This window comes from Eurosta solidaginis, chromosome 5 (genome assembly GCF_040869045.1).
Source record: "Eurosta solidaginis isolate ZX-2024a chromosome 5, ASM4086904v1, whole genome shotgun sequence".
Taxonomy (NCBI): domain Eukaryota; kingdom Metazoa; phylum Arthropoda; class Insecta; order Diptera; family Tephritidae; genus Eurosta; species Eurosta solidaginis.
This window is the reverse complement of record NC_090323.1, coordinates 226981880-226997945: the sequence shown is the minus strand read 5'-3', so window position 1 is coordinate 226997945 and position 16066 is coordinate 226981880. Positions and strand designations below refer to the sequence as shown.

The 16066-nt window shown below is 37.0% G+C and overlaps 1 protein-coding gene across 4 annotated transcripts in view; it reads right to left on the bottom strand.

Moving 5' to 3' along the window:
- The window catches only part of zormin, a 320772-nt gene that overhangs the window by 99603 nt on the left and 205103 nt on the right, over window positions 1-16066 (bottom strand). For 3 of the 4 annotated variants that reach the window (XM_067788672.1, XM_067788671.1, XM_067788673.1), the window contains exons 11-12: window positions 14260-14466; window positions 8132-8292 (exon numbers count right to left, since the gene is read on the bottom strand). In XM_067788672.1, the coding sequence (XP_067644773.1) occupies window positions 8132-8292; window positions 14260-14466 (368 nt within the window). Of the gene's footprint in view, window positions 1-5764; window positions 7421-8131; window positions 8293-14259; window positions 14467-16066 lie in introns of all 4 variants that reach the window. The other variant, XM_067788670.1, reaches the window with a different exon arrangement.

Below are 16066 nucleotides of genomic sequence, written 5' to 3'. Positions count from 1 at the left end.
GATTTCGTTTATTTTCAATATCGATTTGAGATGAGTGCCCAGCAACTTACATACAAAATTTCATTAAGATACCTCAAAATTTACTCAAGTTATCGTGTTCACGGACAGACGGATGGACGGACGTAATTGGCTAAATTAATTTCTTTTTTCGCCCAGATCATTTTGATATGTAGAAGTCTATACCCATCTCGATTACTTTATGCCGTTACGGGGTACCGTTATGCGAACAAAATTAATATACTCTGTGAGCTCGGCTCAGCTGAGTATAAAAAGGTAAGATAATAAATGTTCTAGATCCATTCGGAAAACTCTGATCTTTTTTGCTATTCGCTCATAATTTTCTCTCTTGGACACTTTTATTTTAGGATGTTGCTGGCAGTTATTTAGCAAATTGCCGCATAATCAAATACGTTCCGACTAAGAGCTATGCAGAAAATGACTGAATGATACCACTTCGTCGTCGCCTATAAAGTCAGCAAAGCTAGTGGCTATCTTGTATATTACGGCACACCACGTGGACTCCCATTGAACTGCACACTGTTATAATGCTCATAACCACGGATACATGAGCTTTTGTAAACCCTAAAGAAATATCTGGATACACAATAAGAGGTAGCTTCAGCCTACGATTTATTTAGCTGGGTTGAGGTCTACCTGTCCAGAAGCAAAGAGCTGACAAGAGTTGCCAGGTCATCGGCGTAAGCCACCACTAATGCTAATAATCTTTATGTGTCGGTAAGGGAAGTGGGGAGGCGTGAAACAGCAATACAAATAGATATATGAGAATGTTATGAGGGGAAAAAAGAAAAAGAGATAGTGGAGAAAAGAAAAGGGGAGGCTTACGGGAAGTTTTATTCCCTTCAAAGGGCAGAATGTGAAAGAGCAGATGGAGGAGGAAGACTGATTAAAGACAGAAAATGCCGCGTATATGCTAGACACTTATAAACATATTTCTGCCTATACTATAATGTTGTGCTATGAAAATCCATTTTCCGATTTGTTTGAACTAATACATATTTTAAATTAATTTTAATTGAATTTGATATTTAAAAAAGTGAGATACGACGTGCTCAAATTGCTATGTTTACATTCTAAATCATGCAATTTAAATTTATAAAATATTGCTATCAAGCTGCTTAGATGTTGTACATGGTTACATGCGCGTATATTAACAAATGTATGCAATGAATGAATGTCAAAAATACTTAAGTAAAAATGAATGAATTTTGCTTTGACTTATTTTTTTACCTACATCTTTGTGTTATAAATATGCGTAGATTTAGTGCTTTTTATGATTTTTACAATGAGCAAATGGTAATATTGGATTATTATGAATCAACACAAAACACTCGTCATTTAGAAACATTTATGCATATTAATTATGAGAAGCTGATAAGAGCAGTTGAATATAAATTAAATTATTTTCTACTTTAAACATAACCTTATACAAATAAAAAACTTTGTAAGAAGTATCGTTCATTCATTGAGTATTAATGAGTCACAATGCTTTCATGCATGAGGAAGTTTTTCGAGAAAGTAAAAGTTTGAAAATTTCAACCGGTTTTTATATTTTATACGAAAATGTGTTAGCTGATTCTTTCTTTCTAACAAAAATTATGTCCAGCAAACACATTATCAAACGCTCGTTTGGCACACTAGATACTAAGCAGGTACTAGTGTCAATAAACTATTTATTTGTGTGAAAAACACTTCACAAAGTTCGGGAAGTTCGGTTAGGTTAGGTTGAACTGGCCAATCCATGAGGTCCTCACATAGACTGAATGAGTCCGTAGTTTATTTTACGAGCAAATTGAAAACCCCCATCCAAAAGCATGACCTATGTTATAAAATAAGTCCGTCCTCTTGGCAAATACTATAAGCTTTTTAGGATTTATGCCACTTGCTGCTTCTAGATCTGACAGCTGGATCACTCCTAATAGATGGAGGATGCAGTGCATGGGTACAAAACGTGGTCGATAGTTTCCTCCTCCAACTCGCACTTCCTACATGTGCGATCACTGACCAGAAGCAGTATCCTGCCAGAATATCCGTCATAAGTCTGCAGTCCTCTCATTTCAAAGTTTCAAAGTTGCTTCTAACTTTGTCAGTCTAAGGTTGTAAGGCTTACTCCGAATTTTCTCCGTAGACCTCCTAATTAGACTGGGCGAGACTAAGAGAAGGCGAGAGCTGCACATGATAGACAAATCGGGAAAGGAGAGAGTCCAAGCGAGGGGCTGTAAAGTGTCGAATATTATGTGTAGGTCATAGGATATGTGTAGGTCATAATCCTCGACATTTTACAGCCACGCGCCTGGACTCACGCCTTTCCCGCTTGGTCGATCATGTGCAGCTCTCGCCTTCCCTTAGTCTCGCCCAGTCTAATTAGGACTTCTACGGAGAAAGTTCGGACTAAGTATTTACAAAATGGTTTTTTTCTTGTCACAGTGCTAAAAGTTAATATTTCAATGATTCAACAATAATAGGATAAGAAACTCTAAGGCCTGAGTAGTCTGTTTTTGACAATTTAGTAGTCTCTTAGAGCTAAATATTTTTATTCATTGCTCACAGCAATAATAGAAAAACATTTAGGTCTTATTTGTAAATCGGTGAAGAAATCCGGACTGAACTGTAAGAACTATCCCTCGCAATGCAATGTTTGGACCATTTTCTTATACAGTTATAAAAACTAAAGAAACATTTGCAAAGTTACAATCGGCTAAAATCGCATTTTTCACGTTCGGAATTAAAAAAAAATTCATTGATTTCCTACGTACAGAAATTTAATGCACGACATATCCAAAATATCATACGATCAGGTAGATGGAGCAGGCTAATAAAATCAATCTAGACTTTCTACGTACAGCAGGATCTTAAACAACCCAATAGGATGAGGAGTTAAGAAATTTACAATAGAGTGTAAACTCTCGGCGAAACTATGGTGTTAGCCCAAACTAATTTATCTATGATTTTAGACTGCGTGACATCATTCGTAATAAACATTTGGCAGCAGTAATTAAAGACTGTGAAATACACAGCATGACCGAAAAGCGTGAAAAGCTTGTATACAACAACACCGACATAAGTTGAAGGAACGCTTCAATTCAAAATATCGCAAACCTGTCGTATATTAGGTAGACGATCTAGGAGTAATCGAGAACGATCTTCAAGGAACAGGTGATTCACGTAAACTCGACGTACGTTACAAAGGTCCATATGGGGTAACAAAAGTACTGGGCAATGATCGTTATTTGATTGAAGACATCGATGGTACGCAACATATGTAAACAAAAGCGTTTCTGTTCAGTGCATACAACGGACAAAATGAAACCATGGTACACACTACCACCAGATCTAGACGAAAATGATTCCGATGGCGATGAAGTCGATGACGTCGGGACGATGTCAAAGTCAGGATTGGCCGAATTGTCACATATGTACATAAAAAATAAATTCAACCATACTTGACATGGCAACGAATAGCGACGCTAAGCATAAGGAGCAGTGAGATGAGACAGTTGACGAAGGCCATTGAAACGAACTGGTATTGCGCGGCAGTGATCAAATAATTGATATATAAAATATCAAAAACTTTGTACTTCATAAACTTTGTAATTTCCATTATTTTGAATTATTTAATACCAATTATCTTTTTATATAAAAAAGCCCTGACAAACAGTGAAATAGTAAAGGACCACTCGGTAAGTCTCTGGCATAAGTTTGATTGAATTTTTATAAGACCAAAAGTACGTTTCAAAATATTTCAAAGTCATATTAGATATTAAAACGTCGAATAAGTTTTAAAAATACCAAAAAATAATCAATTCAGCGATTACGTTCCATTACACGTTTACTTATATCATCATTCTGAAAACGACTGAAGTAGTACGATCACGTATGTTGTACTCCGAGTAGCAATGCGGCCCCTCATTATACATATATAATACTTTCCATAAAAATTAAATTGGTAACTTCAATATAAACTTTTTTCAAATATCAAGGAAATTGTAGATTCATAAAATAAAACTTGTTTGCATCAAATGATACTTTCGCCGAATCAAAACAAATGTCCCAAATGTCAATTAAGGTTGCCAAAATATGTTTTCTGTATCATTTTAAGAAAATTGTTTAATCATAAACTAATTTCGGGTCACTTAAATAATATAATGAAATTCATGTATGTTTGTTTAATGGTGTGTTCAGTTTATACTTATATTTAAGAATTTATGAGCTTAACACCGGCTTATAATAATTGAATTTCAATCATTATGTTTTCTAAGAGAAACTGAAAAGAAAGAAACAATTACAGGCATATTGCGATGGAACCATTTCGAAATCCGCCAACGTAATCATCATCAGGCAATTTTGTAATGTTATCAAAGGTTTCACCGGGATTCGAACCGTGAATCACATGGTGAAACTGCAGTTGCATTTAACCACTAGGCTATCCTGCTGGTATTTGTTTTCATGCTTAATTCAGTTTTTCTCATTTCTGCACTAACAACACAATTGAGATATTTTGTCTCTATATTAATTTGTGTGCCATGTGCCTGATGATGATTACGTTGGCGGTTTTCGAAATGGTTCCATCGCAATATGCCAGTAAATGTTTCTTTCTTTTCAGTTTCTCTTAGAAAACATAATAATTGAAATTCAATTATTATAAGCCGGTGTTAAGCTCATGAATTCTTAAATATAATGAAATTCATATTGAAGAAAATAGTCTGTTTTGAAAATGTCTGGTATCAGCATGATGGCAAACAAATTCGTGGTCGATTTTAAAACAATAAGTTGATGAGAGAGAAAGGGAAATTCGCTAAAAATGTGATATAGTGGCCACACCGTCTAAGGCATGGACTGGGAACACTCACTCACACTCGTACGCGAACGCTGGTTTATACGTTTGAACATATTATGGTGCATTCACATTCGCTGAAGAGAATATGAGAAAAGTTACTTTCTAGTAGCTGGACAGCGTAATTTATTCTACCTCTAATTTGCGAACGCAAGTTATTTATATATGTGAAAGATTCACTTTCTTCAGTGCCAGTTACTGAAAGAACGAAAATACTCGACGAAAGAAAAACCGTAATCAAAGAAGTACACGTAAGAAATCTGTTGTTGTTTTTTTTTTTTGGTAAACTGGTGATTTCTAAATAGTTCAGAAAACCCAACAGATGGTTGAGAATTCAATATACAACATGCACTTTGATTCCAACACATTACGGCTCTTACTATATGGTCTATACGTAGATTTCTTAACATAGTATATGAAAGAAGAATACTGTATTTGAAAGGAGGATAGCACGTTCTAATTGAGAGTTAAAATGAATTACTAAATTTTATTGGAACGGCCAAAGTGGCAAAGTTCAACTGAGCACCACTTTAATTGAAGCTCAAACTCACACTGAAAAACTGGGCAGTCGATATCTCGCTATTTATGCATAGGACCTAATATTAACACCTGTCTCGTTAGTTTGTTAGCTTCCAGTTGGTTCTTTTATGAACTAACAAATATCGACCAAAAGCCTAGCGAACTCTTTTTGAATACCGTAACTGACTTTTTAGATTATTATGGCAAGCTTAACTGATCATACTGCAAAGCTGATAGCAATTCGCTTAGTACTAAGCTAAACTTTTGAAATATTTACATTAACTTAACTACGACTTATTCTATGTGTTAAAAATAAAATCAACAAGTTGCACGTTAGAAAAATGAATTGTGGTAGCAACAAAACAACATCAATAATGACAACAACAAGCGCACCTTCTCCTCACGTCTGTATTCATTGTTGTTCGAGTATTCATGCTTTTCGTGACCACCTTCTTGTTTGCTTGTAAAGTAAAGCTGAGCGGGCGGTTGTTTCTGCAATTGTGGTTGTTGGTAGAAAGGTTGTTGAGATGCTACTGGTGATGGTGTTGGCATAGGTTTTGGTATAGATCGTTGTTGCTGCTGTTGTTGTTGTTGATGATATGGCTTCGGTACTGTATTGCCTGTGCCCTGTGGACCATGCGAAACCTGATGCATTGTTTTGGATGAAGATTCATAAAACGTACGATCATCTTGCTGCATTGACTGCATTTTTTGATAATTAGAAATCTCTTCGGTATCAGCAGCATAACCGCTCTTAGCAACCGGTCGGAAAGAGATCTCATCCGATTCACTGCCACTATATTTCCAACGATCACTCTCATAATCACTCTCATACGGATAACCAACATTAAGTTTTTGCGGCACAACAGGCGGTGGTGGTTTGTAAGCGTGATTCGTTTTTAAAGCATTTGAAGCAAGTGGAGGAGTTAGTGTAGGTACTGACATGGGCGGTGGTTGTTTTGTGGCATTTTGTTGTATAGTTTGCTCTAAAGTTTTCTCCATTTGCTCCACCAACGATTGACGTCGTACTTCTTGCTTTGGAGCAAAGCAAATTTCTGGCGGTGTGCCAGGTTCTAAATGGATATCATCTATAGGAGTTTTTTCACGATTCGGCGATGCTGGTATTGTAATAGCTTTGTTTACTTCCTTCACAAGGAATGGCGCGCTTAGTTCCGGTGCTAGTGTTGGTGCCTTTGCTACTTTATACGGCAGCATGCGTACGCCACCAACAGGCGGATCTTTCGTTGATTGTGTTTGCTGTGAAGCTTCTAATATTTTTATGCATTCATTAACTATTTGCGGCTTCGCATCGACTGTGTCAGATTTTGGTTCATAGCACATTTCCGGTGGTGAACCAGGTACAAGCACCAAATTTTTGATATCTTCAGTATGTGTTAGTGATGCAGTGCGTGCTCTTTCGCTGGGATTTGAGAATGTCATTGGTGTAGGTTGCTTATCTGTGGGATAAATTTGACGTCTTTCATATCTATCACCAGGTATGGTTGGCTGTTGTGCACCTTGACTATCAATTTGTTTGAAGTATTCGAAAGATGAGGTTTTTTTCTCGCTTGTTGTGCTCTCGTATTTCGATGTTTCTCGCATGCTAGATGATGACATTGTTGATGTAACGCCTCCTGTACCTGTGCTATGCGTGTTTATAAATTGTGGTTGTTCGGGTTGCTGTATTGGCGTTGGTGGTTGTGTAGTGTTATTAGAGGCAGGTTGGGGTTTGGGGGGTACTTCTGGTGGTGTTTGTGTAGTGCCAATTTTAGAGCGTGTGGCGTCAGTGTTAGTTGATACCGATTTAAGTATCTGTTCGTCGGGCAAATCGGTGCTAGTGCCAATATTTGTTGCTTCTATAGGCCCCTTTGGACGTTCACTCAATACAGGCAAATCTAAGTTCGCTGGCTTGTGTTCTAGACGCATTGTTGCCTCGGTGGTGCAACGATGCTCAGTTACTATTTTCGACTCAGATAAGCTATGCAAATCGGATTCAGTTGAGATATCGGATTGTGTGGTCTGGAAGGACATTGGCTCTTTTATGAAGGTCTTAAGGTTGTTAATAGAACAGCGTTGGATGTTTGGTTTGTTTGATGGTATTAAGTTGTTGGTGTGATGGTAGTTGAGCACGTGGTTTTTTTATTGGATTTTTTGATGGATGCATGTGAAATGGTTTTGATGCAAATATTTCGAATGTTGGTGGTTTGTTTATTATTTAATTTATATATTAAATTTCAAAAACAAAACCCCATTAAGCAATGAAAGAAGCAGTTGGATTTAGTTAAGTATTTTTTTAAGCGAAAATGCGAGTCGAAAATCGAACAATTCAAATTTATTGGTAACGTTGGCGAAAAAAACAATAAGAGAAAAAAGTTTACAATAATTTTAATTTAAATAAATTTTTAAGTATTTATATATAATAACTATATCTATAAATCATTTGACTTTTTTGTTTGTTTATAAATTCAATTGTAGGTGGTATTGTAAAATATTTATATTCATACAAATGCAATAGGTGACATGTTGTAAGTTAATTTCGTTTTTGTTTTTAAATATAATAACAAAAAACAATATAATTTAATAATAGGAATTTTAAAAAATTAAATTTGTATAACCTTATCGAAAAATAAAATGTTCAAAAATAAAAAATAAATAATATTAAAATAAAATTAGGTATATTACTTAAAAAGTGAAATTCATGTAATTTTCGTTGTCATTAAATTATTTAGTCTTTGTTATAGATTGAACATGCAGACTTACATCAGTTTCCAAATTATCTTGTGTATCAAAGGAGACATTCTTACTGCCAACCTGTTGGCGTTCTGGCGATGGTTCAAGTATCGCACAATCAGCAATACTTTTCGCTTCACCACCAGCATTAGTGGCCTTCACCATATATTTGCCGGAGTCATTTGGCACTCCTGGAACATGAAAAATAAATTAGATACCCTTAAGTCAATAACAATAAGCTTGTACCATACTAATGGATCTTATAAAAAATACATAAACTACGAATAAATATAAGAGCGGAGTATAGGAACAGCGGAAGTATAAAGACATACACGTTTTTATAAAAGCAATCGGTGGTCTTAAAACGCTTCTGAAGAACGTGACCTAAAAAGCTTGTCCATTCATTTTATTAGTTTTTAATTTTTTCAAATTTAACTACTAAAATAACTATTAGAAAACACCAGACAATTTTGTTGCAAAAAGATATTAAGATTTGCTATCAAAGGAAATCGGCAGGCGTCGTGGCGTGGTGATATAGTGCTCCGCCGGGTAGAGCAATATCAAAAATTTAGAACAAAGGTTATTCAATTAGCTACACGTTTTTGTATGTAGGGTGGATATCCAATAAGTTTGATACTTTGCATAAAATAAGAGTTTTACCTACTACAGTATCGAGATGGAAGATTATCTAGAGTCTGGGATGTTTGGCATAGTAATTTGCCTACTCTTAATGGATGTTTCTGAGAGCCTTTCTGTGCTTCTTTTCGTCATACGCCTGATTTCTTAATTGCCGAATTTCTTCATAGTACTTACGGAGATTACTCCTTAAATTCTTGGAGGCCATTTATTTCAAGTATCATACACGTCATAAATTAGGTCGTCAAAGACTAGGTGGATGATAGTGTCAAGTTACGCAGGACAAATCTGCCTTTTGTTCTGAATTTTTTGGAAAGGGTGCTCTGGAAATCCATTTACTGACCTTTGCAAAGCACATATAAGGGAAACATTCGATGGGCTGTCAGTTTAATTTAAACATTAAACCTTCTACTATACGCCGCAGTGTAGTCTATGATATTTTTTATATAAGTTAAATCCATCCTGCTTAAATGGCAGTTCTCTCCGAATACGTTGCTCTAGCAAGACATAGACTATTCTTCGAGGTATTAATAATTATATTAACCTGGTGCGACATATGTCCGAGAAGATTAAGGCTGAGCGTCTGTTAAAATTGCCATTTTACTAACTATTTAATTTTTCCTTTATAATTGGCAAAACGAGGCCTACAAGTTTCACGCCGAGTCCTAACTTTTGATGTCATAAATACACTCCTAGTGTTCGCCAATCTCTGCCGTGAGGCAACTACGATACAAAGAACTATAGCTAAATTAGTTTGATGTAGTTTTCCAGGGACTAGAATCCAGGATCTCTCAGGTCTAATTGGGATTAAAGAAGAGCAAAACCATCTTTTAGGTGCAAAAAAAAAACGAGTACTGATCAATACAGTGATAGTAGTGATCAATATAGTCATATATGTCTTTGCAAACTGAAAGCAGTTGGGAATGTTGTAGTGCCAGTAATCCGGGTCTGATATTCTTAGATCTTGGACGCTAACGTATATGCCTCCATTGTTTATGAGTAATATAAATACTGTAACGAATTTGCTTGCAAATCCTCTTATTTGCAATCCTCTGCTAAGTTCGAATCACTAAACTGTTGAATAAATAACTCCAATTTGTAATAATGCAAAATGGCCTTTATTAAAGTACTTCACAATACACTCAAACTGTGCAACGAATAGCTTAATAACCAAACTGATATCTTAAAGGAAACTGACTTTCAAAATAATAGTGCTATTGCTCGCTAGATATCGTCTTACTCGTAACTGCTTGACAATTCAAATCAAACTGAATTACATTTTACTCGCTTGTGCCGCTTTTATAGTTTACGCTGCATACATCTAGGCTCTTCTATTTCCAGAACTTACCAACTATTTCGAGTGTTTATAGTTCTCATATAGTTTCTACTTGTTTACAATTTTCTACTTTTCAGCGTCTCTCATATGTATGTGAGTTTGTAGTTTACAGTCTCTCGCACACACATAGGCGTATAAGTAAATGCATCTGTGTGCGACATCTCTCGGCTGCCTTATATATGTGTATACATGATTTGATTATTGACGTTAACATCGCTTAGCATCGCCTTAGTGATAGTATAGCTTAGGGATGCTAATATCCGTGACACTGCCCTCCACCTAAGTCTGATCGTCTCGATCAGACAAATCTCTCGATCTAAACGCTGCTAGCATCGCCAAATGTACCACTCTTCTACTCCGTGGTTTCTCAATGCTTTGTATGCGGTAGATAGTATCACTGATCTTCTTCACAACCTTGTACGGGCCTTCCCCACTGCACCGAAATTTGGATGGAACACCTTTCCGACGGTGAGGGTTGTATAACAGTACCAAATCTCCCGCCAAGAAACCTTTCGAATTATTTTCCTTGTCGTACCTGTGTTTCATCTTACTACTCATTATCCTGAATCGTTCCCTCGCACTCTGTTGCTTGACCAATGAAGAACTACTTCGCAGAGCTTGCGCTGGACGGATTTCCTTTGCATAATCAGTATCGTTCCGACGCTTCACAACAGTAGTGTGCCTTGGCTTGAAATCACCCTTGCATTCTTTCTTCGTTTCAGTACGTCCGTTAGGGCTTTTTAATGCCAGTGTTTCTCTCACAGGTACCTTCGGTTTTGATTTGTTTGGCCCATTTGTTCCATCAACCTTTACCTTTGAATTTCGTGGCCTTCGTCGAGTCTTCTCCACCAGTACCCGATTACTGCTGAACCCTTTTTCCAAACTAAAGTTAAGTGGTATGTCCTGGTTCTTATAGCGCATAATTTTTCTCCGCATATCGATCCTGACGTCATGGTCAACGAAGAAGTCCACTCCCAATATGACTTCATCAACGATCTCCGCCACAACGAATTTGTGTAGAACCATGACTTTTCCGATTAATACCTCACATACCACTTCGCCTTGGACTTGATTATATTCGCCTGTTACCGTACGCAACCTTGCTCCAGGTAATGACTTTACTCTCCTGTAGACCAAATCAGATCGAATCAAGGAATGAGATGCCCCCGTATCTACAGTCAGTACACGCTCTTTATCATCCACATTTCCTCTGACGGTAATACTGCTCGATTTTCTACCAATTTGCGACACAGATATCACAGGGCATTCAATAGCTGGATCTAGCTCTCTACCTCTTACTCGCTCTTGCTCATCTCCTCCAGCTTTGCGTTTACGCCCACCCACATTGTTGGAACTATTAAGCCCAAGATCGCAATGACGTGCAATGTGACCGGACTTCCCGCATTTGAAGCATTTGATAACTTTTTCACTCCGCTTTTGCGATCCTTTAAGCGCCTCCAAAATTGTATCTACCCACTCCGGCCTTTCTACTTCCACACGATGAGCTTTTTATGCTGGTTTACTCAATAATGACGCCGTTTCCTGAGTCAATGCATGGGATACCGTTTCAGAAAATGTTTGCTTTGGGTTTGCGTATGTGGCTCGCTTCGTTTCGACGTCCCGTATGCCATTTATAAAACTCTGGATTTTTACCCTCTCGATGTATTCCACGGGTGCGTCCGCATTTGCGAGATGAGCCAAACTTTCAACATCTGAAGCAAACTCCTGCAATGTCTCATTTGCTTTTTGATAGCGGTTTTGCAACTCAATTTGGAATATCTGTTTCCTATGCTCGCTTCCGTAACGTCGTTCTACAGCAGCCATCAATGCTTCATAATTGTTCCGCTCTCCTTCGGGAATCGTCTGTAGAATTTCCGCTGCTGGTCCCTTCAATGCCACGAATAGTGCAGCAACTTTATCTTCCGCATTCCAGTTGTTCACTGCTGCGGTCTTCTCAAACTGTAGCTTAAAGACCTGGAAAGGGACAGAACCATCAAAGGATGGTGTTTTTACCTTTGTATTGCTTGCTGAAACAGCTGGGCGGTTTAATTGCAACTCTTGTATACGACCTCTCAAAGCATCCACCTCGGCTTCGATTTTTTCCTCAAACTGCGTTATTTTCTCGTCCATACGTGCTTCGAGTTTTGATGATATACGCGCCTCTTGTGCTTCGAGTTGTACTGTTATGCGTGCCTCTTGTGCTTTCAGTTGTGTCTCCATTTTTGATGTAATCTGTGTCGACATTTCTGCCATACGCGTTTCTTGTGCTTCAATCTTGGATGTTATGCGTGTCTCCTGCGATTCCAGCTGAGATGACATGTTGGTGGATATTTGTGATGACATTTCTGTTATACGTGCCTCTTGCGCTTCCATCTTGGATGTTACTGTCGATGTTTGAGCAGTTATTGCAGCCAATATCATGTTCAAGTCTGTGTTGGTAACCGTCTGCGATGTTTCGTTTTTCTCTTCAATTTTTGTTGTTGTTTCGTCCCCATCAGGATAAAAGACAAACTCGTCCACATCAATTCCTTGCGACTCCATTACCTCTCGTAGCCGTGCTTGAAGTTCGATCTTATTGCCGGTTGTATTTAATCCACGGTTCTCCTACTCCTTTTTCAGTTGCTGGATCTTCAATTCACTGAACTTTGCCATGCCCAAGTTGTATTCCCAATCTTCGGAATTTATTCAACAATTCCTCTTCTGACACCAATTGTAACGAATTTGCTTGCAAATCCTCTTATTTGCAATCCTCTGCTAAGTTCGAATCACTAAACTGTTGAATAAATAACTCCAATTTGTAATAATGCAAAATGGCCTTTATTAAAGTACTTCACAATACACTCAAACTGTGCAACGAATAGCTTAATAACCAAACTGATATCTTAAAGGAAACGGACTTTCAAAATAATAGTGCTATTGCTCGCTAGATATCGTCTTACTCGTAACTGCTTGACAATTCAAATCAAACTGAATTACATTTTACTCGCTTGTGCCGCTTTTATAGTTTACGCTGCATACATCTAGGCTCTTCTATTTCCAGAACTTACCAACTATTTCGAGTGTATGTATGTGATGTATGTGAGTTTGTAGTTTACAGTCTCTCGCACACACATAGGCGTATAAGTAAATGCATCTGTGTGCGACATCTCTCGGCTTCCTTATATATGTGTATACATGATTTGATTATTGACGTTAACATCGCTTAGCATCGCCTTAGTGATAGTATAGCTTAGGGATGCTAATATCCGTGACAATACTGTGACGAATATTACCATCTCTAAGCTCTTACTAAGTAAATGCACAACAACAAAAACATTGAAGCGAGCCACACTGTGTACATAAACACATCAATCATCATTTACACCCATATATGTGAGGCACGAAGAGATATTACGCACACACAGTTGTAGTCATCAGCCGAAGAGCTGCTACACATACACGCGCATATGGCTAGCGAGAGGCTATAAATTTGTATCTTGTTTATAGCTGGTAGCGTATAGCTGGTAACCAAGTATAAAATTCAAGCAGAAGAAACGTCTAGACATTTGGGCACAGAGTATAAAAGCAGCGAAAGCTGAGTAATCTGTAATCAGTTTGATTTAAGCACGCTATCAGTTGCGAAGTGAAGTTTAATTGCGAAGTACTTTCAAAGTAGTCTAATAAAGACCATTTTGTAATACAGAATATTGGAGTGTTTTATTCAACAGTTTAGCGATACGAACGTAAGCAGAAAAAAGTTCCAAAAAGGCGGAATTTCACTAAATTCGTTACAATACATATGCATTGAGTAATTCGAAATATTCGATTCCAATTAGCTACATTCGTTACACACTTATCCCTAGCTGTTCAGCAATGCATAAAAGGTGTTTGGGGAGCTCAATTATATTTCAGAGTACCTTAAACCTTAAAACCAATTTACAATCCAATGTGAACCTAAATGATCACCAATGGTCACTCGAACCAAGCAGTGATGCCCACTTATTACGTTCCAATTAGTCAAAGTCAATGTACATATTTTGGAGAATAGAAATGTTAATTTTTATAAAAAAAAATGTTTTGAGCTAAAGGTAGATAAGGAAGATATGGAAATCACGTCTGCTTAGAGTATATTTTACCTGATTGGATGTTTCAATATATACCCATTTTACGTAAAGAAAACAGAAGCCTTATATATTCTTCCACTTACCCTTTTCAATGATCAGTTTGTAGGAGTTGCCTTGCGAGATTAAGCGATGCTGTGATACACCCGCTTCTTGCAGTGGTTTATCGTCTTTCATCCAAACGACAGTTGGTTCTGGCAAACCGGTTACTTCGATTTCCATTATAATCTTTTCACCCGTTTTCACAGCCTGTGCTTGCAGGCGACGGCCAAAAACAGGTGGGAATATCGTTTCTGTTAAAAGAAAACGTACATTTATTGTTAGAATTAAAAGAAAATTAAATATATACGGTTTATTTTTAACTTATGCTTATTTTTCAAGTTAAATGATCTTTTTAAGTGATAAGTTATACATTGTAAAACGAAATGGCAGCTATCCATATGATATCAATTTGCGATTTTTCTTTACAGATAAGTATTTGTCACTTTCTCAAACAAATGCTGCGGCAACATTCATTACAACCTGTGCCAAGAACGTCAACAGGTCGGTAGGCTTTTGCCTAGTTACTCTTCAAATTCTTTGAAATTATAAAGGTAAACCAAAGTTTGGGCAGCACAATGTCTGTTGGGTCCGCTAGTAATTACATAAAACTGTTCTCCTAACATCCCTTTGTTCCAAATAATTAATTACAATAAAATAAGAAAAGGACTGAAAAAAGATAATCAAAAAAGTCAATAAAGTTCAGTTTAAATTTGAAAAATTAAATAAATTAATATTTATTTTCTTACATTAATTGTCACATAAATTCGCGAACTAATCGAATTTTATTATTTTTCCACTATGTCCACTGACATAGCATCTTCCGATATTCACTAAATCGGAACTACAGTTATCAGAGGCTTATGATAAAAGAAACTACTTATATACTAAATTTGAGGCAAATCGAACAATGAGTAGAATTTTATCTAATAGATCGGTCCTTGGCCACTTCCCGCAAAGAAACTTTACAGGAACACTCTCCCGCTTAGCACAATAAATACGATATATTACAATAGAGCAGACTCTGGTCTACTTTCCGAAAAGAAAGGAAGTACCCCTACACCAAATTTCAAGCAATTTGCTCTGTAAAATATTTTTTGAAGAAAAAGTCAGCCCCTGGTCCACTTCCCGGAATGAAGATTGTATCAAATATTATATTTGTTAAAGATAAGATAAGATACCGAACTTCAAAGGAATCGCGCCATAAATAAGATTATTTGGAATAGGTCGGCCCTATTCCACTTCCCTTAATAATCTAAAGCATCCTCAAATACCCTGAACACACACCCAATATTTATCAAATCCGTCCAATCGTTTAGGAATAGTTCAGTGACAAACACACGCAAAGAAGAAATATATTGTAACGAATTTACTGCAAATCCTCTTATTTCCAACCTTCTGCTAAGTTCGAATCACCAAACTGTTGAATAAATAACTCCAACATTTAATAATGCAAAATGGCCTGTATTAAGTACTTTCAAAATAACACTTCTATTGCTCGACAGATAGCGTGCTTAAACAAAATTGATTATCGCGCCTCTACTGTTGCTGCTTTTATACTGTGTGATTTCCTCGTTGCATCTTCTAGGCGCTTCCAGAATTTACTTAGTTACTGGTATATAATTATAACTACAGATGCACGTGTGTAGCTATCACATGCGCGTGTATTTGTGAGCGACACTTCCACAATTACAATTGCATACTTTTAGGAGCATCCCAGATAAGACATCTGCATGTGTTTGTGCGTTGCTTCTCCGCTGCGTGTACGTAGATATGTGTAGACATAAGATTGATTCGTTTATGTAGATACATAATGATTGATTTATGGATGTGAATACAAGCCACTCTTAGCAT